The 17369-nt window shown below is 34.9% G+C and overlaps 1 protein-coding gene across 1 annotated transcript; it reads left to right on the forward strand.

Moving 5' to 3' along the window:
* The first annotated feature begins 319 nt into the window (after positions 1-319).
* Positions 320-15758, forward strand: LOC133201374 (pre-mRNA-splicing factor CWC22 homolog). The gene is made up of 19 exons (XM_061337192.1): positions 320-428; positions 796-1774; positions 3466-3595; positions 3810-3966; positions 5363-5521; positions 6405-6533; positions 6834-6927; positions 7149-7277; positions 7512-7647; positions 7821-8027; positions 8139-8201; positions 8323-8412; positions 8828-8973; positions 10704-10781; positions 10893-11045; positions 11276-11403; positions 11696-11797; positions 12156-12301; positions 14271-15758. Exons 1-19 carry the CDS (start codon positions 421-423, stop codon positions 15707-15709), a joined length of 4473 nt encoding a protein of 1490 aa, XP_061193176.1. The 5' UTR covers positions 320-420; the 3' UTR covers positions 15710-15758.
* Positions 15759-17369: the final 1611 nt, after the last annotated feature.

Genomic DNA, 17369 nt, shown 5'->3' on the forward strand with positions numbered 1-17369 from the left:
ATATATATATATATATATATATATATATATATATATATCACTATATTCATTAACTTATATTCACCTTTTCAACCTTTTCATTCATGTTAAACCATCCCCCTATAACGATGATTCATTCGGTCTGTATACCTTATCACTTTGAACATTTTTCCTGGAGAAATATATGACAAATACCCCTACTTGGAAATAAACTAGTTTAACTCAATGTTTACACCGAAATGATATAATTTTTCTCAAAAGGAAAAGAAATCCGGAGAAAAGTTGTTGAACGTTTTCGGTTTTCTATATTTTATGTACATTTCTGTCCGTGTGTCGTACAATTGTGCGACAGTTCGACGATAATTTTATTTCATGATTTGCATTTTCTAAGTCTTGAATAAGAATTTACAAAGAAATCTTATAAACGTATACACATTTGAAATGCCCAGGTAAGGACTAAAGTATTTTCAACAAAATAAATTAAGTTTTTCCCCACGATTTTGAAGTTCATAGGTACGACATCAATTATCGAATAAATAGAACGTGGTAGAAGTAAAGGCGCAAATTTTCACTGTCATAATGTAAAATTTTCGCTACAAAATAATGTCAAGTTAATGTCGGAATTATGCTACAGATTATGACGTATATGATTGCTTTGCCTCTTCTCAAGATAGATAGCCACATCCATATGGCATATGGATATTTCCCATATCGTCCATTATTTCATGTTTTGTGAATCTTTGACTGTGTTTCTTCAAAGTTTTGTCTTCTATAAAGTTTTTTTTTTTATTCAGTACATTTATTGTTTAATTTTAGACGTGAGGATTCTGACAAGAGGAAGAGGAAAAAGTCTGAGAGCAGTTCAAGTAGTTCCTCGAATTCCTCAGATTCAGAGAGTGACTCGAGCTCCTCATCCAGTAGTAGCTCCTCAGAGGAAAGAGAGGACAAAGATCAACAAAAAAGATCCAGGTCAGGAGAGGAAAAAAGAAGGCATTCCTCTCACTCTGATGATAACAGAACAGAATCATCATCTCGTAAACAAAGAGGCAGGCTTATTGAAAATTCAAATTCTGATGAAGCAGTGAAAAGAAGTAGAAGTCCAGAGTATGAGAGATCTAGATCACATTCCAGTTCTAGATTGTCCAGGCGATCCAAGTCTCCTTCTGTAAGAGGAAGACCATCTCCTGCAGGATCAAGGTCAAGCTCTAGAAGTGGCCAGAGAGTATCATCGCGGCATTCTTCATCTCAACGTTCTATTTCTTCATCTTCATCTAGACGTGAAAAGGATCGTGTGCAATCCTTGAGCCAAGTTTCAGATGATTTAAGAAGATCATCCCCTAGGAGTTCACAGATTGACAGAAAAGATACTAAAAAGCAGTCCAGGTCTCCCTCCACTAGCCCTCTACCTCAAAAACATGACAGGGAGGAAAATCAGAAAAAGACTCCATCATCAAGCCCTCAAAGAGAAGGTGAAGTTAGACAGGGAAGATCTCCAGATTCTAGTCCTCCTCAGAGGAGTGAGAAGATTAGACCTATAGATGCATCACCAGATGTTCTTCCATCTGATAAAAAATCTCATAGACATTCTTCCGACTCTTCCTCTCCAAGTCACACTCCTCCACGGGACGACAGATACGACATGTCGAAATACGAAGAAGAAAGTGGGGCGTCAGAGGATGAGGATGAGAAAAGGGGTCGTAAAAAGAAACATGACATGAGGAACTTTGAAAGTGAGCCTGAAAGTGGAGAATGCACAGATTCTGATGATGAAAGAAGACTAAAAAGTTCAGTTAAGGTTTGTATTGATAAAACTTTACTAACAGAAGCAGAGGTCTTACTAATGTTTAATCATATATATCTGATGTGGCATTATTTATTATGATGAATAGAATTTACAAATTTAGGTTGTCAGAATAAAGCCATTCCTGGATTTTGTAATCTAACAAATTTTTGATACATATTTACAGAAAATGTGTTACATGCTTAAGGACCCTCTATACACTAGAGGAAAATATTTTTTGGACATTGAGAAAATTATAGTGTGTAAAGGTGTAAATATTGAGCTTATCTATCACATTTTCAATATAGGGTGCCTTGCATTTACCCCCGGGAAAAATGTTCAAAGACGATGAAGTACTGATGAACATAAATCACTTTTGTTTACTTAAGTAGGCAAAATACCTGCAAATGAAGTGTTCCATCTATTTATTTTAGCCTATTAAAGCGTTATGAGTGCATGATTTGATCACAAATTAAGTAATAAACTGTCAATTTCAATTTATTTTATTCTTGATCAAAGAGCAGATGACTCTATCTGCATAAAAATACAACAAAATCAGAACTCTCTAGTGTGCAGTTTATAGAGGGCTCTTAAATGCACTTATTGGGCAGAAAGCAAATAATTTTAAAAAAGATTAAATTACATTTTTTTGGTAAAAATTAATAAGTTGGTTAGATCCCTAACTAAATTTTATAGCTTGACCGTGAAAAGAAAGTGCTAAAAGAACTGTTAGGTTGTTTAGATATTGGTCATTGGCTTTGTTGAAAAAAAAGCATCAGCTTTCAGTAACAAAATTTTTATTCATTTACATCTTGTAGACGGACAATATTCCATCTCACATCACACTTGGCAAAACACTGATACAGTTGTGTTATGTAGGCAAATTTATCGCACATTTTTAGGCAAATTCCATCTTAATGTTTGTGTGTTTATTATGCATGGGCAAATGTAGGATTAGCTATGCAAAGATTAAATTATTTTTGTTCAAATGGAAAATATTTTTCTAAACAAATTCAGTTATTAAATTTATCATGTGCACATTATATGTTTTATGTATTGGTTTGAGATAAACATGTAATTTATTAATTTTTTACTAGCCATATCCCATTTGCCCATGTATTGTTTGTTTGGGTTTTTTTGTTGTTGTCCTGTGGATGCATGCTCAGGGAAAAAATGCAGGTCCTGTCTCTAGGAGTGGATTATTTTCTTCAACATATTGTTTAAGTTACCCTAGCATTGGCTTTATTTGTGCATGAATTTATAGATGAATGACTTGGGTCAAAACAACTTGATAAGAGCTATAGTATGATCTCCATTGTGTCTAAAAGATTCCTTTTATTTAAGATCAGGATGTGAAAAATGTGTGCTTTTGATGTTGTCATGGTATTCTGAATGAAATTTTATCTTTTTTTATTATTATTTATATGATTATGGAGACTATACTATTATATGCTGTGTCATAAGGACTATGACATTTTTCCCTTTTTAAAACAATTTTTTCTGCATGCTGATTTGTGTCTTGTAAAAAGGTGCATCAATTAATGTATATTGTTTCTTGAAAATTAGTCTATAAAATAGTTAATAATTCAATTCCTGTAATTTTTGTACGAGTCCATTGAAAAACTTCACTGAAAGAGAAGAAAGTCTTAATTAAAAAATAAAACAATATATAATTGCAAAGACTGAAATTTGAAGAATTATTTCAGAGGAAAATGGAAGAGGAAGATGGATATGGTAGGAGACGTGAAGGTCGACGTGGATATTCCCTAGACCGCAGGCAAAACAATAGAGACGGCAGAAGTCGTAGATACAGTCCTGGTGGAAATAGAAGAAATGGTATGAAAGAAGTTAAAAAAAATATTTATGAAAGAAAAATTATTTGGCATGATAGATTCATAAAAAGGAATGATATACATTTCATTTTAATTAAAAAGAAACAATTACAAAGTATCAAAAATACATTGAGTTTACTCAGTTTTTCTAAATTGGTTATGAAATTAGATTGTAACTCAAGAAAGCTTATTCAGTAATATATTTCTTGATTTGGTAGATCGATTCCGAGATGATAGACCGAGGGATCGCAGGCGATCACGTGACAGGGGGAGAAATGATAGAGATCGTAATTCATTGGAAAGAAGAAAAGAGGATGACCGTCGTAGGTCCCCAACTCAGGATGGAAGTAAACAGAAAGATGGCGATAAAGACAAGTAATACTTCTTAACATGTTTCTTTACTAAAAGCCAATTAAAAAGACATGCAAGGGTTGTCCCAAAATTCTGTAGACAAGCATAGTTTTGTAGAAACACAGTGTCATAAATTAATGAAACTGCATAAAGATTAAACCAACAATAAAATAATAAATTTTTTGGATAAACATTGAGTAATTACACAAAAGAACCTATTTAAATGCAATATTTTATTGTCTTGTCTAAGAGGTAGGCACTGTATTAAAAAATTGCAATTGAAAATTGGCATATGATAATTAAAATCTTACAAAAAAGTATATTTTATTCGGAATGTTGGAGGAAAAAAAAATCAGAATTCTTAATATTGCATTGTAAACTAACTTTCCTCCAGTTTTGTTGTATGTGCTTTTAATAATATGAATTTTATAATGTTTTCTATGCACCTGTTTGAAATCTGACTTGTTGAAAAATGGCGGCTGCATTGACACTGACCATACAATTTTCTGTGATCAAATATACTTGAACTCAAACTCATTGCTAAAGAAAGGCATCAGGGATAGACATTAACTTTCAGATTCACTTGCCCTTCGGGCAAGTGATCTCAAACTTTGACTTGTCCGAATGCAAAACTTGGTTGCCCAAAATTAGGAAAGAAGAATATTATTTATTACTGTAACTTGATAAGATAAAATGTGACCACATACATTACTGTCAACTTGGCAATTTGAGCTACGTGAAAAAAAATTCAATGTTGCATTTGGACATAAATGTGTATCACTGTCCTTTCAAATAAACCTGTTAACACACACTGCCATGCAGCATTAACCCTCCGTTTCCTTTCAAGAAACTTCATATTTATAAAAATTATTTTCCGTAGGATACTTTAATGAATTGTGATTTTCAGAGATAACTGTGAAGCAACAGTTAAAGAAGATAAATAGTTGCTATGAAACATATATATTTTGATTGGGATGCATCGTGTTACATGTATTCTTGTGAGTGAATAAATAATCAAATTTCTTAATAAAAAGTTAACAAAGTTGTTAGACATAGAGCGTATTTACCACAAAAGAAAACAGAATAAAGAACCTGATTTTTAAATGGTCGGTATAATCTAGAAAGGCTACCAAGGATTTCCAAATGCAAATCAAAGTCAGGTATCTGGCGGAAATCAAGTGTTCAATTTATTGTTTTATTGTTTTATATGTTTTATTGTTTTATCTAATAAATGTACACACATAAAAACATAATTTATCAACCAACAAAACATTTTATCCACCCAGAAAATTTTATGGAGAAATGTCAATTTTTGTTAAAGATGTGAGCTGAGTCTATGTGATTTTGGGACATCCCTTTTAAGTATCACATGCAAATTTAAATAAATTTAGTGAATGAATGTAATGTTATAAATTTACAGAGGCACTGAAGAAAATCAGAAAGAAGGAGACAAAGTCGAGAATGCAGCAAAGAAGTCGAAGGAAGCTGATGTGTTGTCACTGACCACGAGGACAGGTGGGGCGTATATTCCCCCTGCTCGACTGAGAGCCATGCAGGCTAGCATTACTGATAAGTCAAGGTATTTACACAGAAACGCTTAATTCACCCGACTCAAGCCATGCTTGCCAATATAACTTGTAAGTCACAGTGAGGCAGATACATCTATAATCTGGTAAATGCAAAAACTCTTTGAATATAGTGTTACCCCCTTCCACTCCCCCAAATGAAATTTGGGGAATATTTAAAAATCATTTTGTAGATCTGTGCATCTGTCAGACTATGCAATCTTGTGTAGGAATTTAGGCTGGACTGAGGACATCGGCCTGGATAGCTCAGTGGTTAGAGCACCTGAATAGTAATGCAGGGGTCCCGGGTTCGATTCCCAGTCCAGCCATATGTTTTTCATTAGATATATATTTATGAATTTTCAATGTATATTAACTCATTCCTCCTTTCCATACTACACTTGTAATGAAGAATAATAGAAAGCCTATACTTTACTTGGTTCAAAGAATGTCATTAACATGTGGGTGTGTCATGACCTTGACCTAAGGTAATTCCAGCAAGTTTAAGGTCGCTGTCAGAAAAAGTAAAAAAATTTTTGACTGGGCTATAGCTGTAATAGAGAATTATTGGAAGCTCATGTTTGGAACAATGGTTGTTTATGATCTGAGTGTGTGTTATAACTTTAAGGTACATTGACTCAATGTCATTTTAGTAAGTTCAAGCTCACTGGCAGAAAAAGAAAAAAAATCTTCTCTGAGCTCTAACTTCTTTATGAAGAAGCATTAACTAATGTCATTTGAAAAAGTTCAAGGTCACTGATGGAAAAAAATTTAATTCCTATCCCATTTGAACATTTGAAGCTCATGCTTTTCAAAAGTTAAAACATTCATACAGTTCACCAATACCTGCAAATACTTCAATAAAATATATTGAAAGTAATTGTATTTCTCTTTCAGTGAACCTTTTCAGAGGATTGCATGGGAAGCTTTGAAGAAAAGTATCAATGGTTTGATCAACAAAGTCAACGTCTCAAACCTCCATTTTGTTGTCCAGGAATTGTTCCAGGAGAACATTGTCAGAGGAAGGTGAGAGGTCAAAGATCAGTAATGCTGCATACTTTGTTCTGATAAATAATGTATAGACAATATAGGTTATTATTTCTAGAAGAAGATTGAATATCAGATTTTATATTTAGTTTTTTTATGTTTGTGTCTGTTCCAAATCACATTTGAAAAATGAATGATCATCAGGCAAATGAAATCCCCCCCCCCCCTTCCCCTCGATTTTTAATGAGTAATGATTAGGAATTTTACATGAGGAGTAAGGAATAGTTCAGAGCATACTATGTTTTCTAGGTTTATTATTTCAATCTTTTTCTTTTTCAGAGGTTTGGTGGCACGTTCAGTAATTCAGGCTCAGTCGGCTTCTCCCACATTTACACATGTGTACGCTGCCCTGGTGTCTGTTATCAACACCAAGGTAAGAACACGCAGGCATCAAAAATCAAAAGAGATGCAATCTTATGTTACATGTACACATTTTTTTTAAGCATAAAATTTTAAGTAAAGAAATCTTTTACCAGTCAGAGGTGTTTTCCTGTTTTGTGACCTCTCATTTAAGTTTCCTTTGTTTCAGTAGCTGTTATCTGGAGTATTTCTGAATTTTAGAGATGGTGAGATTTATTTTGATCTTATTTACAGTTTCCACAAATAGGGGAGTTGATCCTACGACGTCTTGTGATTCAGTTTCGTCGTGGATTCAAGAGAAATGATAAGAATCTTTGCCTCTCCTCCACCCGATTCATCGCTCATCTGATTAACCAGCAAGTGGTAGGTTCGCTCTGCTTCTAGATAGGTGGTTACATTTATAGATTTCATTTATGTGAGAGTCTGCTCTGCTATTAGATAGGTGGTTACATTTATAGATTTCATTCGTGTGAGAGATTTTGTAGACTTTTAATGGATGAAACACTCAAACTCTGGGGATTCCTGCGTATTATTAAAAGTAAGATTAATACATTTGAAACATACATAATTATAAGTGTTGCTTGTTGTTCATTTCAGGCCCATGAGGTGTTGGCATTAGAAATTTTGACACTTTTATTGGAGACCCCATCTGACGACTCCGTAGAGGTCGCTGTTGGGTTCCTGAAGGAGTGTGGACAAAAACTGACTGAAGTTACCCCACGGGGAATCACAGGTAATTGATTTTACAGCAGAGAAAATAATCAAACGATCTCACGTTTACTGCATCAATTTTTGTTTGTTTTACATTCCTCCTTTGTTTTATCACCGAGTGATGTGCCTCATACCTGATAATAATTATATAATACATTAAAAATAGCCAACTGATGTTTACTTGATTTGTTTTAGCTATCTTTGAGAGACTGAGAAATGTCTTACATGAGGGACAGATAGATGTGAGGGTACAGTACATGATAGAAGTAATGTTTGCGATCCGTAAGGACGGCTTTAAGGACCATCAGTCTGTTATAGAGGAACTAGATCTCATCGCAGAAGAGGACCAGTTTACTCACCTCCTTACATTAGAAGATGAAGGAACGGCAGAAGAAATCCTAAGTATGGGAACCAAACAAGAATTGTATAAAGTTTTGGTCCTCTAGAAATTATTTATCTTTCTGCTTTTGTAAATATTAAGTACATCAACATACGTGCAATTTTTTCTTGCAGATGTTTTCAAGTTTGATCCTGAGTATGAAGCAAATGAAGAAAAATACAAAGAACTGAAAAGAGGTACTTGAAGAATATTTTTGTCAGTGAATTGTGATGATGACAATTGTATACAAGTATAACCTGCATAATAATTAAGCCACTAATAGACTTTACTGCATGAGTATAAATGTTTGTTTTACAGAGATCCTGGATGAGGGCAGCTCTGATGAAGAGTCTGGGAGTGGATCTGGGTCTGAAAGTGACAGTGACGATGAAGAGGGGGAGGGTGAAGGTAAATCTTAATGATTATTACAGTGGTGGATCTAAGTTTTATAGATGAGTACAAGAATATTTAATGGTGTCTCATGAACACAAAGAAAGAATTTTAATATTTGAAGTTGTAAAAGAGAAGCACATATTTGAAATTGTATGCAGAGTTTGTTAGGTGGTGGAGGGTTGAGGGAGGAGGTTAATAAGTGAGAACTGGGAGAGAATTTTGAGGTTTAGAATATAAACATGTTAAAAACAATAAATGTTTTACATTTAGGTATCTACATGAGAATACATGAATGCAATAAAATTGTTGTTTAACAGAAATCTGATCAAACAAAGCATTAATGAGAAGGTACATGTAGATGATTGATAAATTTAGATATTATTATTTGATAGGCATAATTTCTATTCATTTGACTGCTGTCATTGAACAGAAGGAGAGAAACAGACAATTATTGACCAAACAGAAACCAATCTAATTGCCCTGAGGAGAACAATCTATTTAACTATCCAGAGTGCCTTAGACTTTGAGGAATGTGCTCACAAACTTCTAAGAATGGAACTCAAACCTGGACAGGAGGTAGAGACTGCTAAAGATATAAAGCTCAAAAAGAAATTTTAAGAAGTTTTCACTATATATATATATATATATATATATATATATATATATATATATATATATATATATATATAAAGCACTAAGAATGACCAACGACACAAACAATAATAATTGTCAAATTTTCGGGACAACCTGTCCCTTCCTCAGGACAAAGAAAAAAGTTAAGAAGTCTTAAAAACAAAGGAAATAGAGAAGCAAAAACAACTAGCACTACTACTAAACTACCAAACACTAAATATTTACAAGGTTATATGTTTAATTTGGAGTTTATAAACAGTTGTGAACAAAGAAATCCGGAGCGCTATGAATTGCGTCCGGTCTATCGGGTGTACTCGGTGAAGTGTGATTTACATAGTTGAACGAATTAATTATCGCTAATTAATTACGGCCAACAGTAAATCGTACATTGTCTTATTCTCTCAACATAGCGTAACTCTACATGATAAAAAGAAATTAAAGAAAGATAATATGGAAGGACAATTTTGAAATATGAATTTGGATATATTATAAATTTGGAAATCGGAAAAAAGAAATAAACAAAAATGTGAGCTGTAAATATTTGGGTAGGTTGTTCCAGGATTATTAATACGAATTAACGGTAAAGTTTACGCTATATAGAGAGAATGAACTTGTTTGTTACAATTCGGGATTGGTTCTAGTTCACGTTCATCCTGGTGAAGTCATTAAGTTTGTTAATACCATTAGGGCGGAATGACTTCAGCCTGTGCATCCAGAACTTTTCCTTGCCTTTTCTCTGCGCGTCTGTCCATCTTGGATTATGGTCAATAACCACTACTGTCATGTCCTCCCATTTGTGACCTTCAAGGTTGAAATGTTCCCCAACGGGTTCATTGAGTTTTTTGGTCCTAATGGTAGAACGGTGATTATTGACTCTCCTGCGGAGATCTCCTGTTTCACCAACATACTGTTTGGAGCAAACTTTGCAGCTGATGAGATAAATGCAGTTGTCTGTTTGACAGGACAAATTCCCTAGTATTTTGTAGCTGCGGCCTGTAACGGGGCTGTTAAAACTGTCTGTGTCAGACTGTACTTACAGAGAAGACATCTTCTGTCAGAGCAAGTTTTAAAGCCCCCGTTAGGTAATGGATTGTCCAATCTGGTTCTTACTACCATGTCCTTCAGGTTCCTCGGGCGCCTGTATGCAGCCAATGGGGGCTCCTTAAAGACCTCTGCCATTCGTTTATTTGAGTGGAGAATTGGCAGATTCTTTTGAAGGATACCGCTGAGGTTCTTAAGGACGGGATGGTATGTGGTTACCAGAGGGACCCTGCCGCTATTGTCTTTTTCCTTGTAGCGTAATAGGTTTTGCCTGTCATGTCCCGCCATCTCATCAATAGCAGTTTGTACGGTGCGGGCATTGTAGCCTCTCTTGCATAAGTGGGACTTAAGGAGACCGCTTTGTTCTTGATATAAGGCAGGGGATGAACAGATGCGCCGAATTCTGGTGGCTAGACCCTTAGGCACACCCTTAAATGTGTGTGTGGGATGACAGCTAGTTGGCATAAGATACAGATGGGAATCTTTATATATATATATATATATATATATATATATATATATATATATATATATATATATATATATATATATATATATATATATATATATATATATATCACTATTATCCTCTGCACATACATGTATTTCAATATGATATGATTTTTTTCCAGGTTGAGTTATGTAACATGATTCTTGATTGCTGTGCACAGCAAAGAACTTATGAGAAGTTTTTCGGATTGCTAGCTCAGGTAATGAATATAATGTGACTCGGTATGCAAGGCATTTTTTTGAAAATCATATTTAGTATTGAGATAAAAGTTCACCGACATCGTGGCCTAATCTGTGTATTTGTTTTGTAGCGATTCTGTATGATTGACAAGAAGTACATTGAGCCATTCCAGAACATGTTCAAGGAACAGTACGACACAATCCACAGACTGGAAACAAACAAGCTCAGGAATGTGGCCAAGTTCTTTGCTCATTTACTACACACTGATGCAATCTCATGGGAGGTAACTCAATCTTATGAGTGAATCTTTATTTTATCTGTTGAGTTTACTTGCGTTTCAGAATAAGTAAGAAATACGTGTATCTGTATATACAACAAATAGAAATTACAAATAAATTGATGCACTACAAATTTATTATTGGAATGTTAGAAATGAATTCTAAATTAGAAATTGAAAAAATGCAGTATTAAAGTATATGAATGCACTAAGAGTATGACTTTATTTCATCTAAGGTGCTGGAGGTCATTAGACTGAATGAGGATGACACAACTTCTGCCAGTAGAATCTTTATCAAAGTATTATTCCAGGAATTGTCGGAGTATCTAGGCCTACCCAAACTCAACGATAGACTCAAAGATCCGTAAGTCTACCAATGTTTTTAATTTAAGACCAACACTAACAGCTTTTGTTAGAAAAAAATGGAACAAAATTACTTGACAATTTTCTAAATAAATGGAAAGGTATTTAGTGAATTGTGATGTCTTCAACTTAATTCAATTTAAAAATATACATATTCATGTGCATATTTGAAAAAAAGGGAAAACATAATGGTCATGCATGAAGTACAAATACATATGCATATTTTTAGTCTTGAAGCAAGTTTGTAGTTTGTAAGAATTTTGAATAAACTTGACTTTGTTCTTCATTTTCAGAACCCTCCAGCCATATTTTGAGGGGTTACTACCCAGGGATAACCCTAAGAATACCAGATTTTCCATTAACTTTTTTACTACAATTGGTCTTGGTGGACTGACGTAAGTAAATTTAGTAAGAATACTAGATTTTCTATTTTCTTTACTACATTTGATCTTAGTGGACTGACTTTAATGTATAATAATAAGAATACCTGATTTTGGAATACATTTTTATAGTATCTATATAAGAAATTGTATATCATCAATGCGAATAGGTTTATATTTTATTTAATGAATCCAGGGGGAAGTGGAATATACATTTAACAGGGACATGTTCGTTAATTATAGATATTTTCAAAAGAAAAGAGAGCGTGATGTTTGTAATGAAACCTTAATTGAAGCCCTACACCCCTTATTACCATATTGGTGTATATGCTTTTTATAAAGGCATGTAAGATGTATTTATTGTTTATTTTAGGGATGATCTCAGAGAGCACTTGAAAAATGTGAAGAAACAGATAGCTCAACAGCAAGAGGAGGAATCGGACAGCTCCTCCTCCTCATCATCTTCTGACTCATCGTCCTCATCTGACAGCAGTAGTTCCTCATCAGATAGCTCCTCAGGTAAGTAGTTTAACAGATTTTGGTTGCCTAATATTTCTAGATATTGCCTTTCTGCAGAATTGTTCAAAATCTTTGGTTCTGACCAAAATTCAGACACCCTATGCCCTTCACTTACAGACACGTGCAAAAAGTATTCGGTCAAAATGGCGGCGTGTTTACAGTGACATCCGTAGTTTGAAGAAATGTACAAACTAAAATTAAAATACTTTGAAAATTAAAAAAAACAATTACTTACGATTTAATACTTTGTAAGGTGTCCTTTAAATCTGATTACATGTAAAATGCGCTTGGGGATGGAGCCATACAAGCTTTTAATGTACTTTTAATGATACTTGTCCATATACGCCGAATTACCTCAATCAAATTGTTTCTAGATTTTATTGCAGCAGTGCGTGACTGAAGTTTCCTTTTGATGTGTAACCAAACATTTTCCATAATATTTAAGTCTGGTGATTGAGCAGGCCAGCTTAAACAGTTAGTACAAATATCATTTCTGCTTGAACTTTCAGAAAGGCGTGATATTCTTGGCTATACATAATTAACGTCTCTCAAATAATGACCTAGATTCTCACTGGTTGCCAGATTAGCCGAAATTTACACAGCTTTTCATTCACGGGTGAAATACACATGGAATAAAAATGGTTCAGACATCAACGAGTGACGCAAGGAACCAATTACATCGTTTCTTACAGTAAAGAGGTGTGGCTTATGTCATCCCATTGTTTGTTAACAACAATCTAAAGTTGCTAATGTTATGAATTTCTTAACCAATGAGAATCTAGGTCACCATTTGAGAGAAGCTAATTATGTATCGCCGAGATTGTCACGCCTTACTGAAAGTTCAAGCAGAAATGATTTTTGTACTAATTCGATTTCTAGCTACATACTCTTGAGTTGACCTGGCTCGGTGGACGGGTGCATTGTCATCCTGAAAATAGTAACCATTTTGAGGGAAATGTCTTATGAGAACAGGCCAAAGGTTTTCCTCTAAGATATCTTGGTATTTAGTAGCATTGATATTTCCTTCTACTGGCGACATAGTTCCAAACCTCCCTGCAGATGCACCCCCATATCATAACTTCGTGTTTGGCTTGAGAAGTCCTCTGTTAAACAAGGTCAGGACTCCATCCTTCGTCGTTTTTTCTCCAAATCCTAATCCTTTCATCATGCCCCATTATAATTTTACACTCATCTGAAAAAATCACCCGCTTCCAGTCCTCTACTGTCCATTGTCTTTTCCCCCGACACGAAGCAAACCGCTTCTTACGATTTATTTCTTTTATAACCAGTTTCTTCTTGGCAACACTTCTCCTGTAGTTATTTTTGTGCAAATTATGCCGTACTGTCCTTTTACTTACTGGTTCTGGTCTTTCCTCGTTAAATTTTGCCGTTATTTCAGAAAGCGAACATCTACGATTTGTTTTCACAATCCTCTCTAACTTTTGATAGTCATGGGGCCCGATTTTTGGAGGTCGGCCGCTTCTGGGTTTGTTTTCAACAGATCTAGTGTCAGAAAATTTTTGACAAACGTCAGTAACAGTTGATTTAGGTAATTGTAACATTTCACTTATCTTTCTCCAAGAATAACCTTTCTGCATTAACTCCACGATGATGTTTTTGACATCTGACCCCATCTCTTTTCCTTTCCAACCCATCTTTCTTAGTTTTGCTATATTTTCTTTTTATTTGTAAACAGCAGACGAAAATATTGTCACGTGATTTATCTTGTGACTATATTTTCTGAATCTATACAAATCTATTTCCTGTGATGTGATCATAACAGGGCAAACGTCATTTTCGTTTTTAGTTTCGTCTTCAAGTGTAAACACGACGCCATTTTTGACCGAATACTTTTTGCACGTGTCTGTACATAGCATCCATTTTAAAGATACATGTATAAATGTTCCATTTTACATGATTGTCAGATGCTATTGTATTATTATAAGATATTTTCATATATGTATTACAGACAGCTCCTCAGAAGATGAAGCACCTCAAAAGAAAAGAAAAGGGAAACCAACAGACACAAGGGACAGGAGGAGTAAAGAAAAGTCAAGGAAAGGTTATACCAATGGGGACATAAGACAAAGGGAAAAAAGACAAGAGAGGGAAGACAGTCCAGAAAATATTAGGCAAAGCAGAAGGGAAAAAGAGGAAATCGTGTATGATAGAAGGTCTAAGCAGAGAGGCAGGGATGAAAGCCCACAAAATATCAGTTCAAACAGAAGAGATAGGGAGAAAAGCCCTGGAAATTTTCAATCTAAAAGAAGAGATAAAGAGAGAAGTTTGGAAATTGTTGAATCAAAAAGGAGGGGAAGAGAGGAAAGTCCAGATATTTCTAGAAGGAGGGACCGACAAGAGAGTCCAGAGAACATTCGATCCAAGTGGGAAGATTCAAGATCAGATAGATACAGTGGAAGATACTCTAATGATGTAGATGGAGATTGGAGAGACAGAGATGAAAGGAATGACAGAAGGAGAAATAGGAATGAAAGTGATGATGACAGACAAAGTTCAAGATACAGTAATAGGAGACAAAGTAGAAGAAAAGAGGAACATGCAGAGGAAAATTATGACAGACCCTCCAGAGGGAGAAAAGAGGAAAGAGATGAAGAGCGAAGAAATGGAAGACGGAATGAAGATTCTGATGAGGATTACAGATTAAGGAATCGAGGAAGGGAGGAGACCAGGGATTCTAGAAGAGGAAGGGATCGTCAGGAGAATGGGTTCCGAGAAAGAAGTGTAGATGATGAGAGAACTATGACAAGGAATAGAAGTCAGGAAAGGAATAGAGATAAACAAAGGAGAGAAGGATCCAGAGAGGAAATGAGTCAAAGAAACAGAGAATATGAGAGGAGTAGGAGGCGTGAAGAGGAAAACCAAAGAAGGAGGCATGAAGATAGTACAGAAAGAAGAAAACATGGATACGAGGAAGATGATAGGGCAGAGAAAAGGCAGCGAAGAGAAGATGTGTCTAGAGAGGGCAGGGGAAGGGAGATCGACAGAGACAAGGAACAGAGGAGAAGGCAAGAGGATTTGGAGAAAAGCAGAAGTAACAGGGGCAGAGATGATGAACAAGAGAGAAAGAACAGGTACAGTGAGGAACAGGAGAGGAGCAGAAGGAATAAAGGAAGCAGTAGGAGGAGTGTAGATTCCTCCAGTGAGGACAGCGATTCCTCCAGTGATTCTGACTCCAGCAGTTCTGATGATTCCTCTAGTGACAGTTCCTCGTCATCCTCATCCTCTCCCCCTAGGAAGAGGAAGCACTCAGACTCTGATAGTGACAGTGTAAAACAATCTCTAAAAAAGAGACGGGACTCGAATGAGTATGAAAAATATGAAAGTAATAGGTACAGCTCTCAAAGAGAAAGCAGTGTTCGCAGCAGGGAAAGATCCCACAGGAGATGATAGTTTGATATGCAAAATTAAGTTTATAAAAGTGCTTTGATTTTATGATGTAATTCATTTGATGCATGTACATGAAAAATCATGATGTTCTGTTAATTCATATCTATGACCTAACCCTATGGGTTTTCTTTTTCTAGAGTAAAAAATTTGGTTGGATTAAAAAAAATGAAATGTTTATATTTTACTTTTTACAATTGATACCCTACTTCTGGCTTAACATTTCGGTAAATTTGAATGAGATACATGGAGTTGAAGTATGCTCATTGGAAAGGTAATGACTTTGGCATTGATTTTGGTCAATGAAATAAATTCAGGTCTGATTGGGCACAGAATTGTTGAACCCAAAAGTAGGTTACCATGACATACTTATTAAAATCATTGCCAATTTTTTAACCCTTGAACAACAAGAGGCCAAGAATCACCAGACTTTGTTACCCAATATACATCAGGGCCTTCAAGAAAAGTAGACTGAAAAGTAGGTCACAGAATATTTTATGGCTACTATTTTGGAAATCTAATTAGCTATTAACTTTGAAAACATTCTGCACTGTAATGTCACCAAACATTAGAAGTTGATGCATCCTAGGGCTATAAAGTGGATGATGATGACTTGAAATATTTTCACCTTTGCATTAATTTTGTCCCCTGTGAAAGCGAAGGGACGTTAAATCTAATTTGTCAGTCTGGCTGGCACAAAAACTACACTTGGTTAAAAATAAGTTTTGAATGAAAAAAAGATGGGGCTTTTCATATTTTACACGTACAATACCTGTGACAAGACCTTTTTAAGTGCACTATGATTTGACTGCATGACATTGACCTTTAAGTTTTGCCTACTTTTCAAAAATTTTAAAACATTTGGTGATAGCTTCAAAATGAGAGAATATAGGATGTTCATATTTCACATGTGCATTACGTATTGCAAGACCTTTCCAAGTGTTCTATGCTTTGTGACCTTTAGCATACTTTTAAAAAAGAATTTAAGTGATACATGCACTAACTTTTGAATGAGAGAAGATTAGGGGGTTGATATTTTACATATGCATTACCTGTTACAACATCTTTCAGAAAGAACGATCATTTTTGACTTCATGTCCTTGACTTAAAACTTAGAAGCTTGACTTACTTATCAAATATTTGAAACTTTTTAAGCCACTGACAAATATTCTAAGATCTCTAACACTTTGTTGTTAAGGATCACCAAATATTGGGAGTTGATACCTGAAGTAGGTAGCAGTGGCCTACTTTTGTAATTTTACTGCTATTCAATTCAAACCTTTATATCTAAACTTGTTGGTTGGTGTACTCTGGGATTTTTGGGTATTGCAATTCAAAAGAGGGTCATCACGGTGACCCGATTTTAGAATATTTTAAAATCTTTTCAATATCTTTGACACTGCAAGTCAAAGGATATTCCATCAAATCTTGTTTGATGCATTCTTAAGGCCTTGAGTGTGAAAACGTTGAAGTATATAGGTCAAACTGACCATTCATTTTCTTCTAAATGTATTTCTATAAGCCTAAGGACCATCAAGGTTGGTTCTACTATTCATCAGAGCATTTCTAGACCCTTTGTTTGAAATGTTGACCAGAGTATGCAATTTTTTTTATCATCACATTTACTCCTTAATACAGTGGATATTGTTCATAAGATATTGTT

The sequence above is a fragment of the Saccostrea echinata genome, unplaced genomic scaffold, assembly GCF_033153115.1.
Source record: "Saccostrea echinata isolate AGI-Se365-2 ecotype Australia unplaced genomic scaffold, CSIRO_AGI_Sech_v1 ptg000043l, whole genome shotgun sequence".
Taxonomy (NCBI): Eukaryota; Metazoa; Mollusca; class Bivalvia; order Ostreida; family Ostreidae; genus Saccostrea; species Saccostrea echinata.